Raw genomic sequence first — 22021 nt, 5'->3', positions numbered from 1 at the left:
CACGGTTTCGTTCTCGGGGTGGGAAGTAGGGGTCTGGGTAAAAACGAAAAAGTTTTCGTTTTTGTAAAATGTTAATAAATACGGACGGTCCCTAGTGGCAATCAAAGAGATTACATGGACATTAATTTTGACTCAGGTTTTGAACTAAAGAGTTTGGTGAAACTAGTAGAATAGCAGAGGAGACTGTACATTTAATGGGCAGTTCAATAAGCTAAGTTTTTAATTACTGGTTAATTCGATTATACATAATATAGTTAATTATTTATATTGCAATGAAAGTTATTTTTAAAAGGGTTCATTAGTTCTAGTGCATTCCTTCTAGTCACAATGAGACACCTTAGTTCTTAGAAGGAGCCACACGAATTTAGCTGTGAGCTGTGACACACATCTAGTTCTAGGCTAAAACGTGATTAAGTCGTTTGTGGTAGAGTTGACAGGACACATGTGCAACTTGCATGTACAGTGAGCATTCATCTCTTGCAGACGTCCCACTTAGTTGACTTGGCTGATCGAATATACTTGTACTTCAGTCTTCCAAATGGCTAATACTATACACATGCAATCACACATCTATAGTATGGTCTAGATATGCTACTCCTCAATACAAAACGTTGTCTATCAGTTCATGCTTGTTTGCCCGTCTTTTGCTATGTCTATCAAGCTCAATGTAGCAACGAATCTTCTAGTTAATTAACTACCTCAACTTTGTGTTTTATACTCTTCTATCTTCTAGTTCTTCTGCACTACCAATTTTGTTTGCATATGTCAAGTCAAAGTTGGGACCACTGATTTCCACGCGTGTACCACTAGAATCAACTACAGGTTTGGTCTTTTCTGTTGGACCAATGAGTGACATGACCACGGGAAGAACAACCATACCATGTAAGAATCCGAGACTTATCACAAGGAACAGAGTCTTGAAGAAAGAACGGAAGATGTAAGTGTTAGAGAATGCCAGTGGTAGAACACCCAATGTAGTGGATACAGCTCCTTGCATTATGGGATAACCTAACTGACAGAGTGCATCTACAGCCCGCTCGTCTCGTGTGTTGAACTTGGATACCATGAAAGCATACGTTATGTGTGCACAAAAGTCAACAGAAAATCCAATGCAAAGGATAATGTTGATCATTGATATTGAATCCAAGTTGACGTCCCAGAACTGCATAATACCGATCACCCCCAGGTCGATGGACAGGATAGCAAGGACGATGATAAAAGCGCAGAGTGGATGAGGAATTATGAGAATTGCCACGATCAACATGGTTATGAGAGCTATACCAATATTCTGCAATGTGTTAGGAAGGACGGCAGTGTATTGATCATAGAATATAAATGCTGGATGATAAGCCACCAGACCGTGACGCTCAGCGATATCTCGGAACGTCGTCATCATGCCACGTTCTAAGTTAGCATCAGTGAGGTTATTGGTCTGGATGAAGAAACGCGTTGCTTTGATGGACGTCTCGTCGTTGTTGAATTGAATATCCAATTGGTACTGTTTGTAGAATGGATGCTTCAAGAATATGTGAAGAATATTCATAGCCATGTTTTTATCAACACTTGCAGCACGTTGACCTTGTGTTTTCTTCATAAAATCCAAGAAGTCGTGCAGCCACCACGTGACTTTCCTTGGTGACGCGGCTCCCACATATTTTGTGTTGATCAAGTCAGTGATCGCACTGTCGATGTCACTCTGCACGGTCTCATCCCAGTAGTCGACTGGCTCTGTCTTCATGAACATCACCTGCAGTCCATACTCAACAAAGAATTCATTTTGTCTGTCAAAGTATATGTGTGTGTCAGAGTCATCTCTGGCTAAATTTTTTAGTTCTAATCCTTCTTTCACTCTGGTGCATCCGTACACTGACACCGCAATGTAGATGGCAAACACCACCATGATGGCGACTTTTACTGGTTTTTTGACTAAGAACGGTCCATAGAATTGACCAATCACTTTTACTGCAAGATGTTCCTCCTGTTCTGCCACAATCTTGCCATCCTTCTTTACTCCTCCGCTGCAGCAGATACGATATGTCCGGCTCTTTGTATCAGACTCTGACTTGGGCAGCACAACTTGCATCGTGACAGCATGACGATTGGCATCTTCACGACGAGCGTCGTATGCCATGAACGCTGCAAATAACGTAATTTGCAGGATGTAATCAAAAATGACCGCCACTGATGTGTAAATACAAAACAGCTGGACAGATGGGAAAAACGTAATGGCGCCTATGGCAAATCCCAGAAAATCTGTAATGGAGGTGATTGTGATAGAAACTGCCGCCTCCACGAAAGTATGGTTCATTCTTGTTTCTACAGTATCTTCAGGCTTCGTATGACGATAAGCCTCAATGATAATGAACATGTCATCTACCCCTATGCCTGCAATAAAAACAATCGTTGTACATTAGACTTTTAGTATACATTACCGTACAGTCTGCTTGCATAGTGGTCTAGAACCAACGAGCGCTCTGTGGGGGTCCGAGCAAATGCATGAATCTCAGTCTTGCAATCAAGCGATTTTTGTGAGTGTGAATGTGTAAGAGCACTTGCGTAGCAACTTGGTCATCAGATAGATAGATGGTCAGTTTGAGTAACACAATAATTGTTGTGATGAGGGCCATCATCATATCGGGGAGCTTGAACTTATTGGCACTGGAAGTTGGGATATGCAGGTGTAGCAAGAGTCTACTGCACTCAATAGGTGGTGCAAAATCATTAGTAACAACTGTGAAGATTCTTACCCATAATGAGAAATGGCATTGAGGCCACCACGTTGCAGAAGTCGACACCAATTGCAGAGAGAAAACCAATGGTTGCAGCTACAGCCAAGCCTGGTGATAACACACCCAATTGACCGATCATTGGCTTGGTGCGTACCCAGTCCAACATGAGGAGTGACACCACAACAAACGTGATGAGCAAAGTAAACGAAATAGAGACGAGCGGTATCGCATCTTTTGTTAGAGCCGCCATTTCTGTGTCGATTGCCTGAGACGTGGATGGCTTAAAATCGATAATGTCAGAGTCGAAATTCTTCAAGTGATCGAGTACTTCTTCTTCCCATTTTTTACTGTCTTTGGTATCTCTGAGCCAGAATTCTATCTTGGCAGCGGCAGCACTAACGATGTCATTTGGTGTATGGTACTCGTACTCTAGTCCACCCAAGTTATTGCCAAGAAACAAGAAGTCACCAGTATCTGACTCAGTGACTGGAAATGTGAAGTTTCGCTGCAGATATCTGGATCTGTTGCTGTAGATGAGTTGTAGGAGAGAATCATGCACGCACTGTCCTTCTTTGACGGCACAGACCTGTTGGTACGGAAGAGGTGACGAATAATTTTTGACAAAATCTGCAAGACGGATAATTTCTGTCATTACATCTTCTTGGATTACCGTCTTGAGAGATGGCATTTTGGGAATAATTATGAGATGAACAAACCTGCCAAAGTTCGGCAGGCGAAGACCGTCGAATTCCTGGGTATCGTTCATGAAAAACAAACGTGCTTCCACGTTTCGCTCATCCTTGGCACGCCCGTTGGTTGGAGTGAAGAGATACTCCCTGCTTGTTTCTTCATGAAGTCGTATCATACCCATAGCGAGCAAGGCAGCCACCAGCGTGGGAATAATGACAAAAGGTAGAGGTTGACGCGCCACGAACATGCCATAGCGAGCAAACACACTCCGTAGTAGCCTGTGATATCGGTCAAGCCGACAGCGATTGATGCTTCTATGTTTCATCAAAGCTGAGTAGAGACAAGAGACTCGCTTCTGTAAGGTGGAGAGACTAACACGTTTGCTCCAGCATAGGCTATCCTTGACTGCATGATTTCCTGCTTCCTAGATCTAGTGGGGGTGGACAGATACATTATTTGCATTTTTCTGTGCGTGCAAGGTAATTAGGGCTTCCTATTATATTTTTAGTATGTGAACACAGCAAACTAGAATGCTGGAAGAAATTGAACCGTTTTTGCGGTTTTCTGTGTTGAAAGACAAAGACAGACAAACGGATAGTCAAACAGACAAATGTGCGTGTAGGACCAGCTGTAAATAGGAACTAAATGCATTCAGGACTGTGGTCACTTTACTGTAGATTGTGGGCCATGGATCCCTTCAGGCCTACACAAGAATGCAGCTCACACAGCGGCTGCTGAGACAATTAAGTAAATACCGGTTTTCCTTGAAATATAATCCGTTGATGTACCACAAACCAGACTTGACCCGTTTGGTTTCTGATCATTTTCCTGACTTTTCATATATTCTACCAAAGTTGCAGCATATTTTTGTAATTCAATCTTTGTGTTACCTATTGTTGTTGATGCCATTTCGTGATGGATGGTTACCATGCAGCCCAACTACCTGTACAGCAATTTCATATGGCATTAGTTAGCACTCTAGCTAGAGCACTAGTATATTCAACTGAGTGCAAGTGATATTGCGTATGTTTGACAGTCAGACTGTTTGAGATGAATAGAGAGACAAATAATTGAAACCACTAAACTGTATTTACTTACAATGTGTTTACACTTGTGGACGAATATGATGGAATTGTGGATGCAATATTTATGGTCAACATCTAAATTATTTGTGATGTTTTCCTGCTCGCATACTTGCAACATATCACAGGTTTTACCTTCCTAATTCGAATCAATTTGGGTTACAGTTACAATTTCCACGTTTTACTATTATGTACATTTACAATCATAAGAATATATCGCAACTTTTTCTTAAAAACCAGGAAAATGGAAATGACCAGAAACTAAACAACCAACCTATTTTATTTGTATATCTAAAGTCAACTATTTGCTTGTTTGTGTCTAGGCCTGAATTGATTGATGTAACTGAAGTCCAGAACACGTAAGTAAGACTAACCGTCAAGACATGGCTCAATTAACACTGTCCAGCGGTTTTCCTGTTCCGCGACGAGTCGAATAATCAGGGAAAGTCCCGGAAACAGAACTCCAAGGCTTGTTAGCGCGGCGAGGGCGTATCACTCGCTAAGCCTCTAGTGTTGCTCGTAGCTCATATGGCACCACAACCAATAAAGGCACCACTACTCTGCAACTCAATTTCGCACGCTGAGACGTCACCATGCACGTAGTTCTGGTATTTTCCGTGTGAATGACCGACCGGATGGTGGGAGAGGGGTTGTGGAGGCGTAAATGACGGCGTGCTTGACGAAGGGATGGATGTTTGGGTGGGTAGGTAATGTAAATCTAATTTAATCAGAATCGAGCTCTGTATACGTAGACAGTTGTCGGTGGTGACACGCGTCGTTTGTCTTGGTGTTGTCTTACGGACACTCCCCTAAGTTACGAATTTCGCAATTACGCTTTCTGTGTATGTACAGATTAGAAAGCACATTTGGAATTGAGTCAGTGGGGCAAAGACATAAGCAAACGTATAGATCACGGTGACGACGACGCTGCATGCTGCTAACGTTGCCAAGCTAACGCTACGTGTCAGCCTCTGTTCTAGGTACTTAGAAGTGTAATGGATTTTGGGTTCCGTTTTAATTTTAGGGACTGAAAACTTCCTACTGTGTGTTTACCGTGAAAAGGGTTAGCTGTCTGATTCCAGGCAAACGGTGCCAGAGTTGCTTGGGCCACATGACTATGGAACGTTGTCTCGGATAGCACTTTCCGATTACAAAATTAGACTTGCTCTAATACGCTATAGAATAATAGTGGGTTTAAATTACACGATCGCGGAACTCGTCTTCTTGATTGCGGTAGATAACGTCGTGTGTAATCGTCGTCTAGCGGTTAGTCTAGAGTCAAGCATCTGCAGTAGCAGCAACAATTGGAGTATCCTAGAAAGTGACCCGATGAATCAGTAAACCATAATGGGGCATCAACTGGCAGACACTGACAAGGACAACTCTACCATTGCTGATGACAGAAATCAGCATATTGCCATCGTCGGCATAGGCTGTCGTTTTCCAAATGGAGCTAACGACGTCGCTGCGTTGTGGAAGTTGCTTTCCAAAGGAGCTGATTGCACTACGCCTGCTGAAGATCGTTTTTACGGCGCGTCGAGCTACTACAACCCAAAAAAGAAGGTGCCTGGTAGAATGTACAACCATTGTTGCGGATACTTGACGACGCCTAATGATCACTTTGATCGCAATTTCTTCTCTATGTCGCCCGCTGAAGCGAGTCACATGGATCCACTAGGTGAGTTAGGCAAACACATGTTGTTCTATTTGTGTACACTTCGACGTAATTGTTTATAGTACGGTTACTTCTTGAAGTAACTTGGGAAGCTTTGGAGGACGGTGGCATACCTGCCAGCAGTCTGCAGGGGAGCAACACAGGAGTGTACAGCGGGGTTTTAACTGATGGTTAGTTCCAATTTGTTTGACATTTGCGAATCCCGTGTCGTGTTGTTTCCTAAATTGAATGTTTGTGTAGAATACGCAGCTTTCTGCACCGAGCCTTTGCAAAACATGACCGCGTACACCAGCTCAGGCAACAACCCGTGTATGATTTCTAACCGAATTTCTTACCAGTTTGACTTTCGCGGTCCTAGCTTAACCATCTCTACGGCTTGTTCCTCTTCACTTTACGCCATTCATCTTGCCTGCGACGCATTGCGTCGCGGAGACTGTAATTTAGCTTTGGCAGGAGGAGTAAATCTTCTACTTCTTCCTGCAGTAAGCATAGGCCTGTCACAAGCACAGATGCTGGCAGGCGACAGCAAATGCAAAAGTTTTGACGCTTCTACTGATGGATATGCAAGAAGCGAAGGAGCCGCAATGATTGTGTTGAAACCACTGTCAAAGGCTCTTGCTGATAATGACGGCATCTACGCCATCATACGTGGCGGTGCTTTCGGTACCGACGGTAAAACGGATGGTGTCGCTCAGTCTAGCTATGAGGCTCAAGTTGCAGTATTGGAGAAAGCTTACAGAAACGCGGGCGTGCATCCTAGTCAGGTGGTTGCTGTTGAAGCTCATGGAACGGTGACACAAGCTGGCGACACAACAGAAGGCAACGCACTGGGCCAAGTGTTGGGCAAATGTCGCGATCAAACTCAACCAAGTCTTTACGTCGGTTCGGTTAAGTCTAACTTTGGACACACTGAAGGTGCGGCTGGGGTTGCTGGAGCCATCAAGGCCGCCCTGGAGTTACGCATGAAACAGATAGCGCCAGTTGTTCATTTCAAAAATCCCAATCCGAAAGTCAATGTAAGAAGATAATGGCATGCGATTTTTAATTAACCAGAGTGTAGTTCAATGCAATTTTTAGTTTGATGTTTTGAAACTGAAAATTCCAACTCTTCTTACTGATTTTCCTTATCACGACGGTCCAGCGTTGATTGGCTGTAGTTCGTTTGGATTTGGTGGCGCAAATGCTCACATTGTAATGCAAGAAGCTCCCACACCACGTCGGATGAGGAAGATTCCATGTTCTGATTATGGTAATAAAAACAGCACAATAGGAGCTTCTGCACAGCTATTGGTAATCTCTGCAGCCTCACTCGCTGCCTTAAAAGAACATGCACATAACTGGGCTTCTTTCCTGCTTCAAACAGCGGACAGTACTAAGATATTTAGAGATATCTTGTACAGCGCCGCCCTTCGTGCTCACCATCACACTCATCGCTTAGCCGTTGTTGCTCCAACTCCACAAGAAACCGCCAGTGTTCTACATGACTTCCACAATGACAAAGTCTCAAAAAGTTTGGTATCAGCCACAGTCGTGGGTGAAGAAACACGTCGGCCTCTTGTCTTCGTCTACTCCGGAATGGGAACACAGTGGTGGGCAATGGCGAGGCAACTGATCAAAGAACAACCAGTGTTTGCAAGAAAAATTGGAGTAAGTATATTTTGCGTTAATTTCAAGACTGATGAGTGACTTCTAATTGTCGACTTTTTAGGAAATTGGATACTTACTGAAGCAACGAGGTGCAAAATGGTCGCTGATAAAGGAGTTGACCGAACAGCAAGAGAACAGTATCATTAGTCAGCCAGGTAAGTAGAACTCGAACGCTGCATTTATGAAATCAGCATAAAATAGCTCTAAAAAGGACAGTTTTCATACAGTACTAGCTGCAGAGCAGTATCTAACAGTCGGACATCCGACACTGTCCGACTAAACGAAGTATCTACAGACAATGTCTGCTTTGAAGTTATAAAAATAGTATTTTAGGAAAATTTATGACAGCGTTTCTAACTGCCAAGCTTTTTAGGGGCTAGGCAGAAGTTGATGTTGTATCTACCTTAAGTGTGAGAGTGTTTTTGTTTATGTTTGGAAGCTAATCAATGACTCTGTTGTCTACTTCCTATATACGCATTGTTTGTGATAGATATTGCTCAACCCGCCATTTTTGCCGTCGAAGTGGCATTAACAGAACTGCTGCGATCTTGCGGCATATTTCCGTCTGTTGTAGTGGGGCACGGTGTTGGAGAAATAGCCGCCAGTCATGCGGCCGGAGTTCTCACTCTACCGCAAGCGGTCAAAGTCATCTACCATTGCGGTCGTCTACTAAGAAGAACTGTAGGAAACGGCACAATGCTTGCTGTTTTTTCAGACGTAGAAACCGTAAAGAGACACCTTCCACCTCAATCACAATTTTTCAAAGAAAGGGAAGATGGATATCAATTTGAGAATATTGATATTGCGGCTGTCAACAGTCCTAGTCAGGTCGTATTGTCCGGTAGCAAGTCAGCTCTGGAGCAAGTGCAAGCAACTCTGAAGAGGTCGAACATAAGTGCCATTTTCTTGCCCATCACCAGTGCGTTTCACAGCTACCAACAGGCGACTCTACAAGCATCTGTCTTGAAGAAGCTTCGAAAGCTTCAATCTGTCATTGATGCTACTTGTTCCGTTCCCATGATGTCTACAGTTACTGCCGACTACGTGACGTCAGAAATGGTTGCATCCGCAGAGTATTGGTGGACTAATATTCGAAGTCAAGTGAGATTCAAAGGTGCCATCGAGAATCTCTTGAACGATGGTTTCAAGCACTTCATAGAAATTGGTGCTCACTCCGTTCTCGTGCCTGCCATGAAGCAAATATTTTTCGCCTTGGGATTAAGCCAAGAAGCCCATGCAACGCCAACGCTGAGACGTTCAAAGGACATTTCACAAGTTGCCAATGACCGTCACAACTTTCTTTACTCTTTGGGTTCTCTCTACATCACAGGAGTTACTGTCGACTTCACTGCTCTCTATAGGCCAAACGATCACACTTTTACACCTCTACCTCTGTATCCTTGGCAGCGCGAGCTCTGTTGGACATGTGACTCAAACTTTACAAACAGAAATCTGTTTCCTGTAACGAGTCATCCTTTGTTAGGACAGCGACGTGCTGTAAAGCCGAAATGCGTAGAAAAAGAGTCGATTGTGTGGCAGTGTAGCTACGACGGTGCAGCTCTGCCGTGGCTTGCCGATCACGTCATCCAAGAAAACGTAGTTATACCAGCTGCTGCTCATCTCGAGATCTGCTACGAAGCTGCCAAACAGCTGGTCGATTCTGCGTCTTTTCTCCTCATCAATGTCACGTTGGAGCATCGTTTATTTGCCAAAGACAGCAAAGCTACGGTCACCACAGTTGCTGAACGTCGAGGACGTTCAACATACTCGATAGGAGTATACACACAGCATGTTAACGGAACTTGGCAACGTCATTCTCACAGCATCATTAGCACTCAACAGCAAGATGATGTTGCTTTGCCTATTGACGACTTTGATGCAGTGAAAGAACGATGTGTACGCCGCCTGTCAATGGATGACTTTTACAAGATGGTTAACAGCTTGGAAAGTGTGCATGGATTCAGTCTAGGTTCTGCTTTCAAGGGAGTAAAATACGCACTGATGAACAACGAGTACTCAGAATGTTTGGCTCTAGTAGAGGCTCCCTCTGGCGTAGAACGAGAAATGCATAAATTTAATTGCCATCCAGCTTTATTGGATACATGTTTGCAAAGTATTTTTCTTATTTTCGAGAGCACTTTCAGTACAACTAACGATTTTCATTGTTTTGTTTCAGCATTTGGCGTGACGCTTGCTTTATACAATATGGCTGCAAGTTTTTCCAACGCTGCGGAGAAAGCAATAGTTTCATATCCTGATTTTGTAGGAGGATTCAAGGTCAATGGTCTTGTGCCACCAAGAATTTGGGTGCTTGTCAAGATTACTGGGACTGCGGAGAGAAAACGCTCTGGAGCGGTAACAGTTATTGATCATGAAACAGGTCGCACTGTTGTCCAACTGACAGACGTGACGGTAACTAGCATCTTAAAGGCTAACGACGAACGACCTCATTTTTGGAGACTTGAATGGAAACGATTGTCTCAGCTATCTTTATCTGGAAGTGAAAAGATTGATGTTAGTCGCACGTTTGCAGTTTTTGCAACAACTGGCACTTTGGGTCAGAGGCTGAGTGATGATTTATCTCGGCAAAGCGTAACGAATGATCTATTTGAATTTGAAGATACAGATAGCTTTCCGGCCAATTTTGAGTCTCGTGCAAATGAACTTCTTCAATCAGCGACTCCTTTTACCGACATAGTTATGTTGACAACAGGAGGAGTTAAACAACGTTTACAGTCTAACGATGACATTACCACCATGACGTATGAGCAGTTTGAGGAATACCAAAGGCGTTTCTGCTGGCCGGTAATACATTTGGTTCAGGAGCTGGCCCAGCAGTATCCTAATTCTGTACCTAACGTATGGATAATAACAGCTGGATGCAAGCCTGTCGATGACAAAGGTAAAATCGATTCTCTACAAAGCACAGTGGCAGCTTTGGCATTGACTGTCAGTCATGAACATCCCGACATTCCCCTCACATTGATTGATTTACCATTGAGTATGTCAGACAAGGAAACAACTCTGACTTTGATCTGTTATCTGTCCAATAATCTTAGCTACGAAAATGAAGTCAGTTTACAGCTCACTCCAGACGGTCGTGATGTCAGTGTGTATGTGGCTCGTGTTCGCGAAATCGACGAAAACGAAGTGAATGGTGACGATTCAGAACAAACGAATTGGAATCTGATTAGAAAAGGAAGAGGTAGAGCTACAAGTACAATCACAGCAGCTCCTTTCTCGTTGGAACACAGTCTCACTGACGGCCGAATCATCGTCAAAGTAAACTCGTTCGTTCCGGTAGATCACAATACTCAACCGACACAAACACAATTCGATTTTACTGGTGAGATAACTGGATGGTTTTCCGGTTCCGTAGTAAGATCAAGTAATTTAAAAGACAAGTTTGAAGAAGGGAACTGCGTTACTGGTCTTAGTTCACAGATCGGCAAGTATATTCTTGTGTCTGAAGACGTCATCGCATCGAAACCACAAGTGATGTCTCACGAAGAAGCCGTTTGGGCCGCTAAAGAAATGTTCCAGCCGTGGTTATCTTTGACAATGGGGGCCAAGTGTAAAGCTGGAGACATCGTGTTGATTTACGTCGATGAGGAAAGCAACACGCTGCCTGCATGTCAAGTAGCTATTAGTCTAGGTACCCGCGTATTAGTTGTAGCTGACGACCGCTGTATAGCTAGAATTCCTCCTCTTCGCGGTTGCAGTGTCGTCAGCAAGAGAGAATTAGCCACTGTTGGTGAAACGATGCAGACCTTGTTTGGAAGTGCGAAAGCAGAAGTACTTCTTTTTGGATCAGCCGACGTAGACGATGAAATGCAAACGCTCACCGATGTTTTGTGTCCCTTTGGCTCTGTTGTTGTGTATAGTCTGAAGTATGCCGACAAATTAGACCAACGCAAGGACGCCATCCAGTTGGTGTATGTCAACCCATCACTGACGATCAGAGAATGGAACACCAAGTCGAAAATCGTCAGTGCCTACTCCATCTTCATGACGTTTGCTTCAAAAGCAATCAACGAGTGGCGAAGAGCTCCCGTTACAACCCAAAGCATTTCCCAATGGCAACGGATGACGCCTGACCGTGCTGTTCAAACAGCATCGCTCCACGATTTCGTTACCGAAATAGACCAAGCAGTCAATCCATGCTTGCCGCGCACTGCGCATTTTTTCGTTTCTTTAGTCCAAACATATCTTATTACTGGCGGTCTGAAAGGGTTCGGACTCGGCCTTGCTAGATGGCTAGTAGCGAAAGGCGCCAGGTACGTAGCATTACTCGGTCGCAGCGCTGCTACGGATGAGGCTCTGAGCACCGTCCGTGAGCTACAAGACAGTGGCGTAACGGTAAACATTTTCCAAGCCGATGTCGCTAATGAACGCGATCTAGATGACGCATTCTACAAAATTTGCCAATCTATGCCACCAATTGGTGGAATATTCCACTGTGCTGCAGTCTACGCTGACAGCTGGTTGATGAAGATGAACGAAGAAACTTACTTCAAGGTGCTCATGCCCAAGGCATACGGTGCTATTCTTCTTCATCAACAAACTGTGAAAAGGCAATTGCCGATCAAGCACTTTGTTCTTATTTCGTCAGTCGTCTCTCTCTTTGGCAATTCTGGACAAGGTAGCTATTGTGCAGCCAACAGTTTTCTCAACGCCTTAGCTGAATGGCGCATTCAACGCAAACTACCGGCAACCGCTATTCTGTTTGGTCCCATTGGAGACGAAGGATATTTGGCTCGCAGTCAAGATGTGATGAAACAGCTGGAAAAGAAAGGATTCTCTTCGCTCACTCTAGATGAGGCGGTGGATGCGATGGCTCGAGTGCTGTGTCTCAACATCGCTTCTATTGGTATACAAGGTAATGCAGATGTCAAATTGATGGTTCGCAATTTCGTGACTTCACATGGACCAATGAAGTTCTCACGAGTGAAAGACTATCTCGTCGATGCAGAAAACTCAGAATCAGATTCCTCCAAAAATGACCACTTTTCTTTGATAACTCTTTCAGCAGAAGAGCGCTTTCCGTTTGTAGTCAACATGTTGTCCAAATGGCTTGAAACCAATGTAGGCATTGAAAGCGTCCGACACGACGACGTGCTCGTTTCTATTGGGGTAGACTCTATTACAGCCAGTGACCTAAGCAGTCATTTGAGTCAGAAGCTCAACATTTTGGTTCCTCCTGTTCGTTTGTTAAATGATCGTTGCACGGTTAAGAGTTTAGCTCGTACAGTCGTTGACATGGCAGAACAAGAAAAGGAAGAATCAAGTGGTGATCATCCCGATATCAATAACGGTATCCCAGAGAATGGTAGTGGTAAAACAACAAACTCCACCACCAGGTGGCTGCACACTTTGACCGAACCGTCTGATGTGAATATGATTGTTGTTTGCTTTCCACCTACGTCGTTTGGCCTTTCGTCATTTTCAAAGTTCAAAAAACCGCTGCAGAAGGCAAACGTTCACGCTCTTGTCGTCGTACCTCCTGGTTGGTCAGGAAGAGAAGGGGAACGATGCATTAATGATCTCGAGCTACTCGTCACGGAGGCTGTCAACGCCTTACTTCCTCATCTTGAGCAAAGTCAATTCGTCTTCTACGGTCACAGCTTTGGATCACTGATTGCTTACGAAGTAGCCAATCGTTTGCAAACGATACACGGCCTCTCTCCTTTGCGCTTATTCGTGGGTGCTTGGTATGCTCCTCATCTTTCTGCTCTTCATGTCAACAGCTTCAGCTTTCGTTCAGCTATATTTGATCCCTCTAATTCTGTAGCAGACGTGCTCAAATTCGCTCAGCAGTTGCCATTTATCGAAAAAGATCCCATGCTCTTCAAACGACAACACCCGGTTGCTGTTGCTCGATTTCGAAATCAAGTGTTACCGTGCATTGAAACAACCTTTAATATGAGTCTACGTTATGTGGGAGACAACGGACGACTGTCGTGCGGTATCACTGCCTTTAGTGGCAAGGATGATTCTTTCGTCAGCTTGGAACACGTCATAGCTTGGAAAGAACATGCAGTGGATGATCAATCATTCGAACACATCTCCGTACCTGGTGGGCACAACTTTTTGCGTTCTCTTCCAAAACAAGCTCTATCCGCTGTTGTTAGATCGATCACATCATTGCAGAATCATTCAATCCATACAAACAAGGACAGCACAAATAAAACTGAAGCAATGATACAATAGTTGGAATGTCACATTTAGTGCTGGCGAACAGTAGATATAGTAGCAATTTTTGTAGTTTCGTGTTAGTGATTGTGTCAAATATTTTAGCGTTTATTGTGGTTATGATTGTGGCATGCTGCAGATTTACAACCGTGAGTCGAACGTTTTTGCTCAATGTTTTGCTAGTTCTGCCGAACATTTACAGTCGTAGTTGCTATGATTAGCAATAAAGTGATGTGTGATGTTTGAAATCTTTTCCACAATTCTATATATTACTCAAACTTATTTCGCTCTGTGGCGTACCACGGCCCTCAATGTTTATAATATTTGGCTTGGTGTTTTATACAATTGACAAGATATTATACGTTTTAATAGTCGAATTGCCTTTCCACGACACCTTCATGAGCACTACAGTGCAAACCTTCTGCGTGCCATAGCTATGCATGTAGCTAGGCAGCTTATGTTTACCGTACTAGACAAACGGGACATTTATTTGGTAACGTGTTACGCAATTGTTTAACAGGTCGTCGAGCTAATCATATGTCACGTGACTTACTTGCACTACTATACCTAAGTGTTTCATTCCTTGGGTAAAAGTATCAAAATTATTGTTATGTTGCGTCACCGATAATGCGTAAACTGATTAACTGATATGATTTTTTGTTAACTTTTGTTAATCTTTTCCACAATCCTATATATTACTCAAACTTATTTCGCTCAGTGGCGTACCACAGCCACCATCGTTGATAGTGTTAGGCTTGGCATTTTATACACTTGACAAGATATTATACGTTTTAATAGTCAAATTGCCTTTCCACGACACCTTCATAAGCACTACAGTGCAAATCTTCTGCATGCCATAGCTATACAGCTAGGCAGCTTATGTTTACCATACTAGACATACGGGACATTTATTTGGTAACGTGTTATGTGATGTTTAGCAGGTCGTCGAGCTATTTATGACGTGACTGGCCTGCACTAATACCCAAGTGTTTCATTCCTCAGGTAAAAGTATCAAAATTATTGTTATGCTGCGTCACCGATAATGCGTAAACTGATTAATTAAACGGATTTGATTTCTTTAGTTAACTTAAGTAAAATCTAGCTCGGTTTTGTACATGTTACCCTACATTCTCACTTGTCTTTCGGTCTGTTCATCAACGTAAGCGACTGTTGTCGCCAACCAAGAACTACTCGATAGTGCCATAGTTTGCTGTTCGAGAAACTTGGAAGCGCGACAGTCCAAGTCTATCTAAATATACAGGCAGTGGCTAGCCAGGCATGTTCCAGGTTGCCCGGAAAAACTCCCAGGTGGTGGGCATCACTTTTTAATTTACTATTACATGCGAGTGACTATTAGCGCAAGTGCTGAAGGATCCTTTTTCAGAACTGTAGTTTAGTGTGAGGCGATAAAAGAGTGGCTGCACAGGTGTACAGCGATGTCTGTTGTCTATACTATACTATGTTGTCATTGATCGCCATGTGGACTACACAGAAACATGTACCCTGCTGGGCTCACCTGCTGGGTTGGTGGGCGCCCAGATTGGGGTAAAGACCCCACTTGCCCATCATAGAGGGGCTAACGACACATAATGTTGTAGTTGTTAGTCATACATATTGATACAAGAAACTGCATCCGGGATTTGTAAACATGCTCCTGGATATTTAGTTAAAAATGATCTTATATATATATAATATATATATATATATATATATATATATATATATATATATATATATATATATATATATATATATATATCTTTCTGGACGTGATAGTCAGTAATCGTTTTATCTGCTTGGCATTTGATCAAAAATGACTTGTGTTTTTGTAACGTGTACTAGCAAATCTAAAAAGTAATAGTACACTACAGTAAAATTCAACGTACATCTCAAGTTTCTTTTTCCAACTTGAAAGTAAAGACTGTACATACAAGGTGCAAAATTAGTCATAATGACAGTATTCCCTGATTACAGTTTCAACGTTTTCTTAATCCAGTTTATGACACCACTGGCTCCAACTTTCACATATACTCCATACCCATGGCCACATCTGATATCGCCCCAACTGATAATGCCAGTTACAACCCACTTACGGTCAGTATGTCTCTGACCCATGAAAGGTCCTCCAGAGTCTCCTTGACAAGTGTCTTTGCTATTGTCACGAGCACAAAACATTTGTGATGTGACTGGCCAACTCTGTGGAGCAAAATGATTCTGACATGCTTGAGTGCTTGAAACTGGAAGATCAACATCACGCAAAACTCGAGAGTATGCCTTTTCATTTGTAACATTTCTCCTTCCCCATCCAGCAGCATATCCAAGAAAACCAACCTGATACATCTTACGAATGTCAGTAGGAGTTGGAAGGCAGATTGGTCTGACATAATCAGTCATCACAATTTCATTTGCTGCAGTTTTTGATTTGTGTATGGGAGTACATCTATCAATTTCAATGAGAGCAGCGTCATAGTCATATGTCTTTTCAGTGTAGCTTGTATGGATGATTGTATTCTTCACTGTGCACCACCATTCGTCAGTTCCATTAAATCTTGTCCTCACGCCTCCTACACGAACGACAAACTTTTTCTTTTTGTCGTCTGGAATGCAGTGTGCTGCTGTTAGTACATGTTTGTTGTCAAGAACAGTGCCACCACAAAAGACACAATGAGTTGTTTCACATGGAGTCCAGTACAGCATGGCCATCCATGGGTACACACCAGGTGGGGCTTTATTACCGCCAATGATTCGATTGCGTATGTAGAACTTGGTATTTCCACAAACTAAATAAAATCATTAATGTATTTTCAAATTTTCTCTATTAATTGATCAACAATTAAATTGATTTCACTCACTTGGTTGACAAGTCAGTTGACTTCCACTCCATTGTCCATTATACAGGCATGTTCGAGTACCACTACCACTTGCTCTTTCATAGTGGGAATTGCATGTTAGCTGCACCTTGTCTTCAAATACATAGTTCCTTCCAATTCCTGAAATAATTCTTCTACTACCATGAAGTGGTATTCCCGGATCACCACAAGACACACCTAAATGTTCAAGTTTAATCATTGTAACTGTATGTACAAAATGACCTTACGTTGACAATTTGCTGTAGTCCCACTCCAAAGACCATTGTTCTGACACTTTCGTTTTGCAGATCCAGTTAAGTAAAATCCTTGATTGCAGGAGTAGCTTACTTCATTGGGAAAAAAGTAGTTTGTCCCTCCCTTTTTCCCAAAACTTGGAGTTCCCGGATTTCCACAGTTTAGAGCTAAAATTAAAGCAACAGAAACTATATGACAACTCTTACTTAGTTACACAAAAAGTAACGTTTACGTTTGGCTTTGTAAGTTGCATTAAATCCGGAGTGTCCAACAGAGTCATCGCTGACGAAAAAAATATGCATCGTATTTGCAAGAGACATAATTTTTGATGGAACTGTAGCTCCACAGTATTTGTCTTCAGTGCGGCCAGTATTAACCTAAATTTCGGAATCATTCAAGCAAACTAATGCAACATTTGGTATTATGGCTGCACCTTCAAATAATCATAAGGGCATTTTACTTCATCATGGTTTTCAACATCAAATTTTGAGAATGTCAACTCAATTTGGTATCCAAGAGGTAGAGTGATCTTCCAATCACAATTTGCCTGATCAGGATAAACACCTGGAAATTCAGGACTCTGTATGATTCCTTGCAAAGCAGTTGTTTGTATTCCATTGCAAACGACTGACAAAACCAAGACAATAATAATACTGATCACATGATGCAACTTTATTTCCAACATTTTCAATTACAAGAAACCTTTGCAGAATTTGCCGTCAGACTGAAGCTCATATCCTGAGCGACAAGAGCAATAATATCCACCAATGTAGTTGTGACAAAATTGTGTGCATCCACCATTGTCGGTTGCACATTCATCATTATCTGTACAAAGCAGTAAGTAGTTACAATAACAAGTGAAGTAAAATTTCTAATTTGTCTACCAATGGCAGTAAAATAAGCCCAAAATCCTGGTGCTGGGTCAGAGTAGTCAGATGTAAGCTGCACTACTGCTTGGTTGCTCTTCGTCACGATGGGACCCTTGGGACCATCAGTTGCTGGACTTCCACAAAACAATCCAACGTGTGTAGATCCTTCACATGCATTCACAAAACGATTTTATACTAATTAGTAACAAATTACAGAAAGACCCACTGACCGTCTTTCACTGTTAGTCTGTCATATTCACACTCAGCACTATGTTCTTCAATGTGAAACTGTGTAAATGTGATTTTGATATGATGCCCTGCCGGTACGCTGAGTTGCCAAGTGCATTGCACATTTGTGGGATAATTGTTAGGAAAGTTAGGAGACTGGAAGTCTCCGCGAAGGCCACTCAGTGAGCCACCGCAACTCTTCAACGTTGCACTAGATGCTCCTACAAATAATTTATATGACTGACAATCTAAATTAAGTTAAAGGCACAAATTAAGATTGTCTACTAGTTAATATTAGTTACACACTTGCTTTCCCATATATACTGTATATCAATTATCAATTAATGAATTAAGTAAGTTATAATTGAATTTTATTCACCCAATAACTGGCTTAGAAACTGATGTCCTGCCTACCGGGAACACGTAGAATATTACAATTTCAATTGAAAGTAGTCTCAAGATTTCACATTTGTACATGTTTATTTGTCTATTAGTTTGTGTGTCTGTTTGAGAGTAAACTCGGTAACATTCGTTACTGGCTATAGAGGCATCAACCGTGGTGATACCAATTCCAAGCTAGCATATATAGGCAGTTGTAGCACATGCGTACTATTTCAGAGTTTAGGACAGTTTTTATCTCAGGAAAACTTGAATTTTCTAACCTGAGAAAGCCAACCAATTCACTAAAAGCATAGATTCAACTTACAAAGCATGTTTTTTTATATATTTTACCCACTAACAGTGGGCAACAAATCACACATACTCCCACATAACATTGCCAACTTTACAGATGGCTAGTCTGTCCAAGATCAGTTTAGCATTATACCGCCAAAGACTAAAAGAAAGTTGTTGCAGTAAATGCTGGATAGCTTTAGAGACCGCTGTCCCTGTAGTTAAAACAGTTCTTCGTGCTATAATTTTTAAAATCTCTAAAGAACTAGGAGACCAAACTCCCAGTGTCTCTACAACTAGAGGATAGAAATCACATCCAGCTGCGTTAACTTCATCTTCATACCGTGCAATCTTCTCGGAGTCTCCTCCAGCAGCTGCTGCTCCTGGTTGGGTGGCTGATTCTAGGAGATATGATGCCTATAGGGAATTCCTAACGGTCACATCAAAATATACAGCTCGGCCCTGCAGGAAGTCAGGATGAAACACATCCCCTGGTCAGGCATTGTTGTGGCTGTTGCACCGTTGCTCCTTCTTGCAGTCGCGGTTGTCAACAAGAACTGTTGAAAATGATGTCACAAAGTGTGTCATGCCTTTTATGTCTTAGTGAGCCATGACCACAACCCAAGATATGATCTCCATGTGGATCGATGACAGTAAGCTTACCACAAGGACACCTAACGAACGAAGGAGGAGATGGAAACACAGGAATGCCAAGCCACATACGAAGAGCAACCATAAATTCCTGAGGAGACATGACCAGACCTAATTTCTGGTTAGGTATTGCCATAAGCCATGCCCCGGAATGTCTGGCGAAGACTGAGTTGAGACGTGCTTTATGTCGTAAGTTACTTTCAGTCTTGATTTTCCGTAGCAGTGATGAGTCTAGGCTCGAGTGTCCAGCCGGTCATCTCCCCAGTATTGATGTCATACCGATCCGGTATGTCATCAATATCATCAAGGAGCTCCAGGATAACTGACAAAAAAAGGAGAGGACTCAGAGGGTCTCCTTGCTGAACTAATCCTGATAATCTAATGACGTTGTTCCCAAAGCAAAGTTCTCCATGTCAGTGATATGACCATTGAGACCATGCGAATAATTCCGGAAATTGAGTATGTACACATCGAAGAAAGGACCCTCGCTTACACTCATTGAAAGCATTTGAGAAATCAATTTTCAAACAGAGATCCTGATCGTCCACGTGTGATTCTATGAAGCTGGAAAGACAGTGGATAGCAGCTTCTAACCCTCCTTTAATGCCAACACCAACTTGGCCAGCGGGAATGAAAACATCTGGCAACTTTGATCGAACTGCCACGCAGCAGAGGCAGCTGGCAAGGTGTCTTAAAACTTCTCCTACTGCAATTGGCCTGACTCCACCTTGTTTCTTGTTTAGAGCAGTTAGTGGTGCTCCTATAAGCCAAGGAGCTAACCAAGTGTCTGTTTGACCAGAAAGAGAACACATGAAATGTGTTAGGCGATGTAGACAATCTCTTGCAGAAGGGGTGGTCGTTCCATCAATAGCATCTAGAATATGGTGACAGCGCAATTTTGAACCACCAGGGCTAGTAGCTGGAGGGAAAGCACGAAGAGCAGCCAAAACTGAAGCAGAGGAAACAGTCAGTGGGGTGGTATATCCTCATTCCATTCAGAAAGTAGATGTTCTGGGTGTCGCTGACGTAACTCATCAAGTGCTGAAGTGTCATCTAGAGAAGCACAACCCAACGAACCAAGTGTTTTCATGGCATAGCTGTACCGACCTTCTCTAGCCAAATGCAGAGCTCGCTTGGCATTTGCTCCAGCGACTGTGAAATGCTTCGATTTCTGGTCATGGCGCTTGGCATCAATTCTAGCATCTTCCCAGAGACCAATAAGATCCCCTGTTTGCCATTTCAGAGGGCGTGAAAGCAATTCTGCTTTTGCCACATGACGTTTCTTCTTTCCTCCTCTTGAAGGACAGCTTTTGGCAGTAAGAAAAGCGAGCAAATCCCCACACACCATCATCTGTATCATGCCTTAATTCTTTAGCTAATACCTCAGCAAACAAGGGGCAGACAGAGCGAGGAATGTGACAAATGGTGGTAATTGGAAGGGTCATAGTCTCATTCATCAAGGCCGGAAAGAGGATGAATTCTTGTCAAGGTGTACATGTAGGTATAGGCTTATATATCATTTAATATATGTTTTATACATAAATTTTGGCTTGATTACAATGCTCTAGCTCTGTATGGTTGAGAGGTGCAGCTTAGTGTCCACATCTAAACCTCGCATCCCACAATCTGTAATTATAGTTAAGTCCCATTACCTAATACCTAAGGAACGGTAATCATGCAGTAACCATAACTAGAGTCTGAATACATCATAAAGAAATATGTGAGTCTGCACCTTTTACAGCTTTCTGATCAAATAAAGTAAACATTTCCGCCGTCTATGCTACGCTTACCTAAACTCCATAGCATTTATTATTATGAAATATTAAATCCCGGCGGTAGGCGGAGTTACCGTGCCCTAGTCAGGGGCCGCAGTACGAACAAACAATTGACAAAATCGCAACGAGCATCAACGAGAACACAACTCACCACATGCTGGTCTACCTCTCTCAAGCCGTATTTCTCACCTTGCAGAAAACCAAGCACGAAGAGGAGAGAAAGTCCGTACATCGTAGGCGTGGTTACGTCTGGTCTTCCTGTAAATCTCTAAACGTATACTCCGAGCGTTGCAGTGCCTTTTGCGAAAAAGCAGGAAACAAGCAACCTGTGAAATAAACGAGAAACTATACAACAAGTGCATGCAGCGTACAGTTGTAGCTAGAGAGTGAAATGCACTCAGAGCTGTTGCAGTCATGATCACTGCTGCGATCAGAGCTCAGTCTACACTCTCATGCCTGCATCTGCAGCAAGTTGCATCTGCAGCAATCGAGCTGAGCACGTGCAGAGCTTGTTCGCATCACATGCAGCGTGCACAGCCCCCCAGCGACCTCACACATTGCAACAAACGTTGCAGCATCGACTCACTTGTCTGCAGACGAGGACTCTCGCAAAGCAACCGCACCGAGACAGAGACGTCACGCGAATGCGTCGCTCCGTCAAAACGCGACACAAAATCACACCCCGCACTCATTCTTGAACACGGAAT

At 42.9% G+C, this 22021-nt stretch overlaps 3 protein-coding genes across 3 annotated transcripts; 1 reads left to right on the top strand and 2 right to left on the bottom strand.

Annotated features, from left to right (window-relative positions):
• Nucleotides 1-519: 519 nt before the first annotated feature.
• LOC134182437 (patched domain-containing protein 3-like) lies at nucleotides 520-3744 on the bottom strand. The gene is made up of 2 exons (XM_062649839.1): nucleotides 2748-3744; nucleotides 520-2385 (listed from the first exon to the last, which is right to left on the bottom strand). The coding sequence occupies exons 1-2, from the start codon at nucleotides 3742-3744 to the stop codon at nucleotides 713-715; spliced, it is 2670 nt and encodes an 889-aa protein (XP_062505823.1). The 3' UTR covers nucleotides 520-712.
• A 1678-nt stretch (nucleotides 3745-5422) lies between these two features.
• On the top strand, nucleotides 5423-14288 carry LOC134182436 (uncharacterized). Its single transcript, XM_062649837.1, has 6 exons — nucleotides 5423-6179; nucleotides 6239-6346; nucleotides 6417-7192; nucleotides 7254-7823; nucleotides 7885-7978; nucleotides 8314-14288. Exons 1-6 carry the CDS (start codon nucleotides 5849-5851, stop codon nucleotides 14031-14033), a joined length of 7599 nt encoding a protein of 2532 aa, XP_062505821.1. The 5' UTR covers nucleotides 5423-5848; the 3' UTR covers nucleotides 14034-14288.
• A 1517-nt stretch (nucleotides 14289-15805) lies between these two features.
• Nucleotides 15806-21990, bottom strand: LOC134182433 (mannan-binding lectin serine protease 1-like). Its single transcript, XM_062649836.1, has 10 exons — nucleotides 21901-21990; nucleotides 21504-21640; nucleotides 18219-18437; nucleotides 18004-18153; nucleotides 17822-17944; nucleotides 17553-17746; nucleotides 17352-17496; nucleotides 17113-17307; nucleotides 16868-17062; nucleotides 15806-16795 (listed from the first exon to the last, which is right to left on the bottom strand). The coding sequence occupies exons 2-10, from the start codon at nucleotides 21544-21546 to the stop codon at nucleotides 15984-15986; spliced, it is 2076 nt and encodes a 691-aa protein (XP_062505820.1). The 5' UTR covers nucleotides 21547-21640; nucleotides 21901-21990; the 3' UTR covers nucleotides 15806-15983.
• Between the last annotated feature and the right edge of the window lie 31 nt (nucleotides 21991-22021).

This window comes from Corticium candelabrum, chromosome 7, assembly GCF_963422355.1.
Source record: "Corticium candelabrum chromosome 7, ooCorCand1.1, whole genome shotgun sequence".
NCBI lineage: Eukaryota > Metazoa > Porifera > Homoscleromorpha > Homosclerophorida > Plakinidae > Corticium > Corticium candelabrum.
This window is presented reverse-complemented; position numbering and strand designations above follow the sequence as displayed.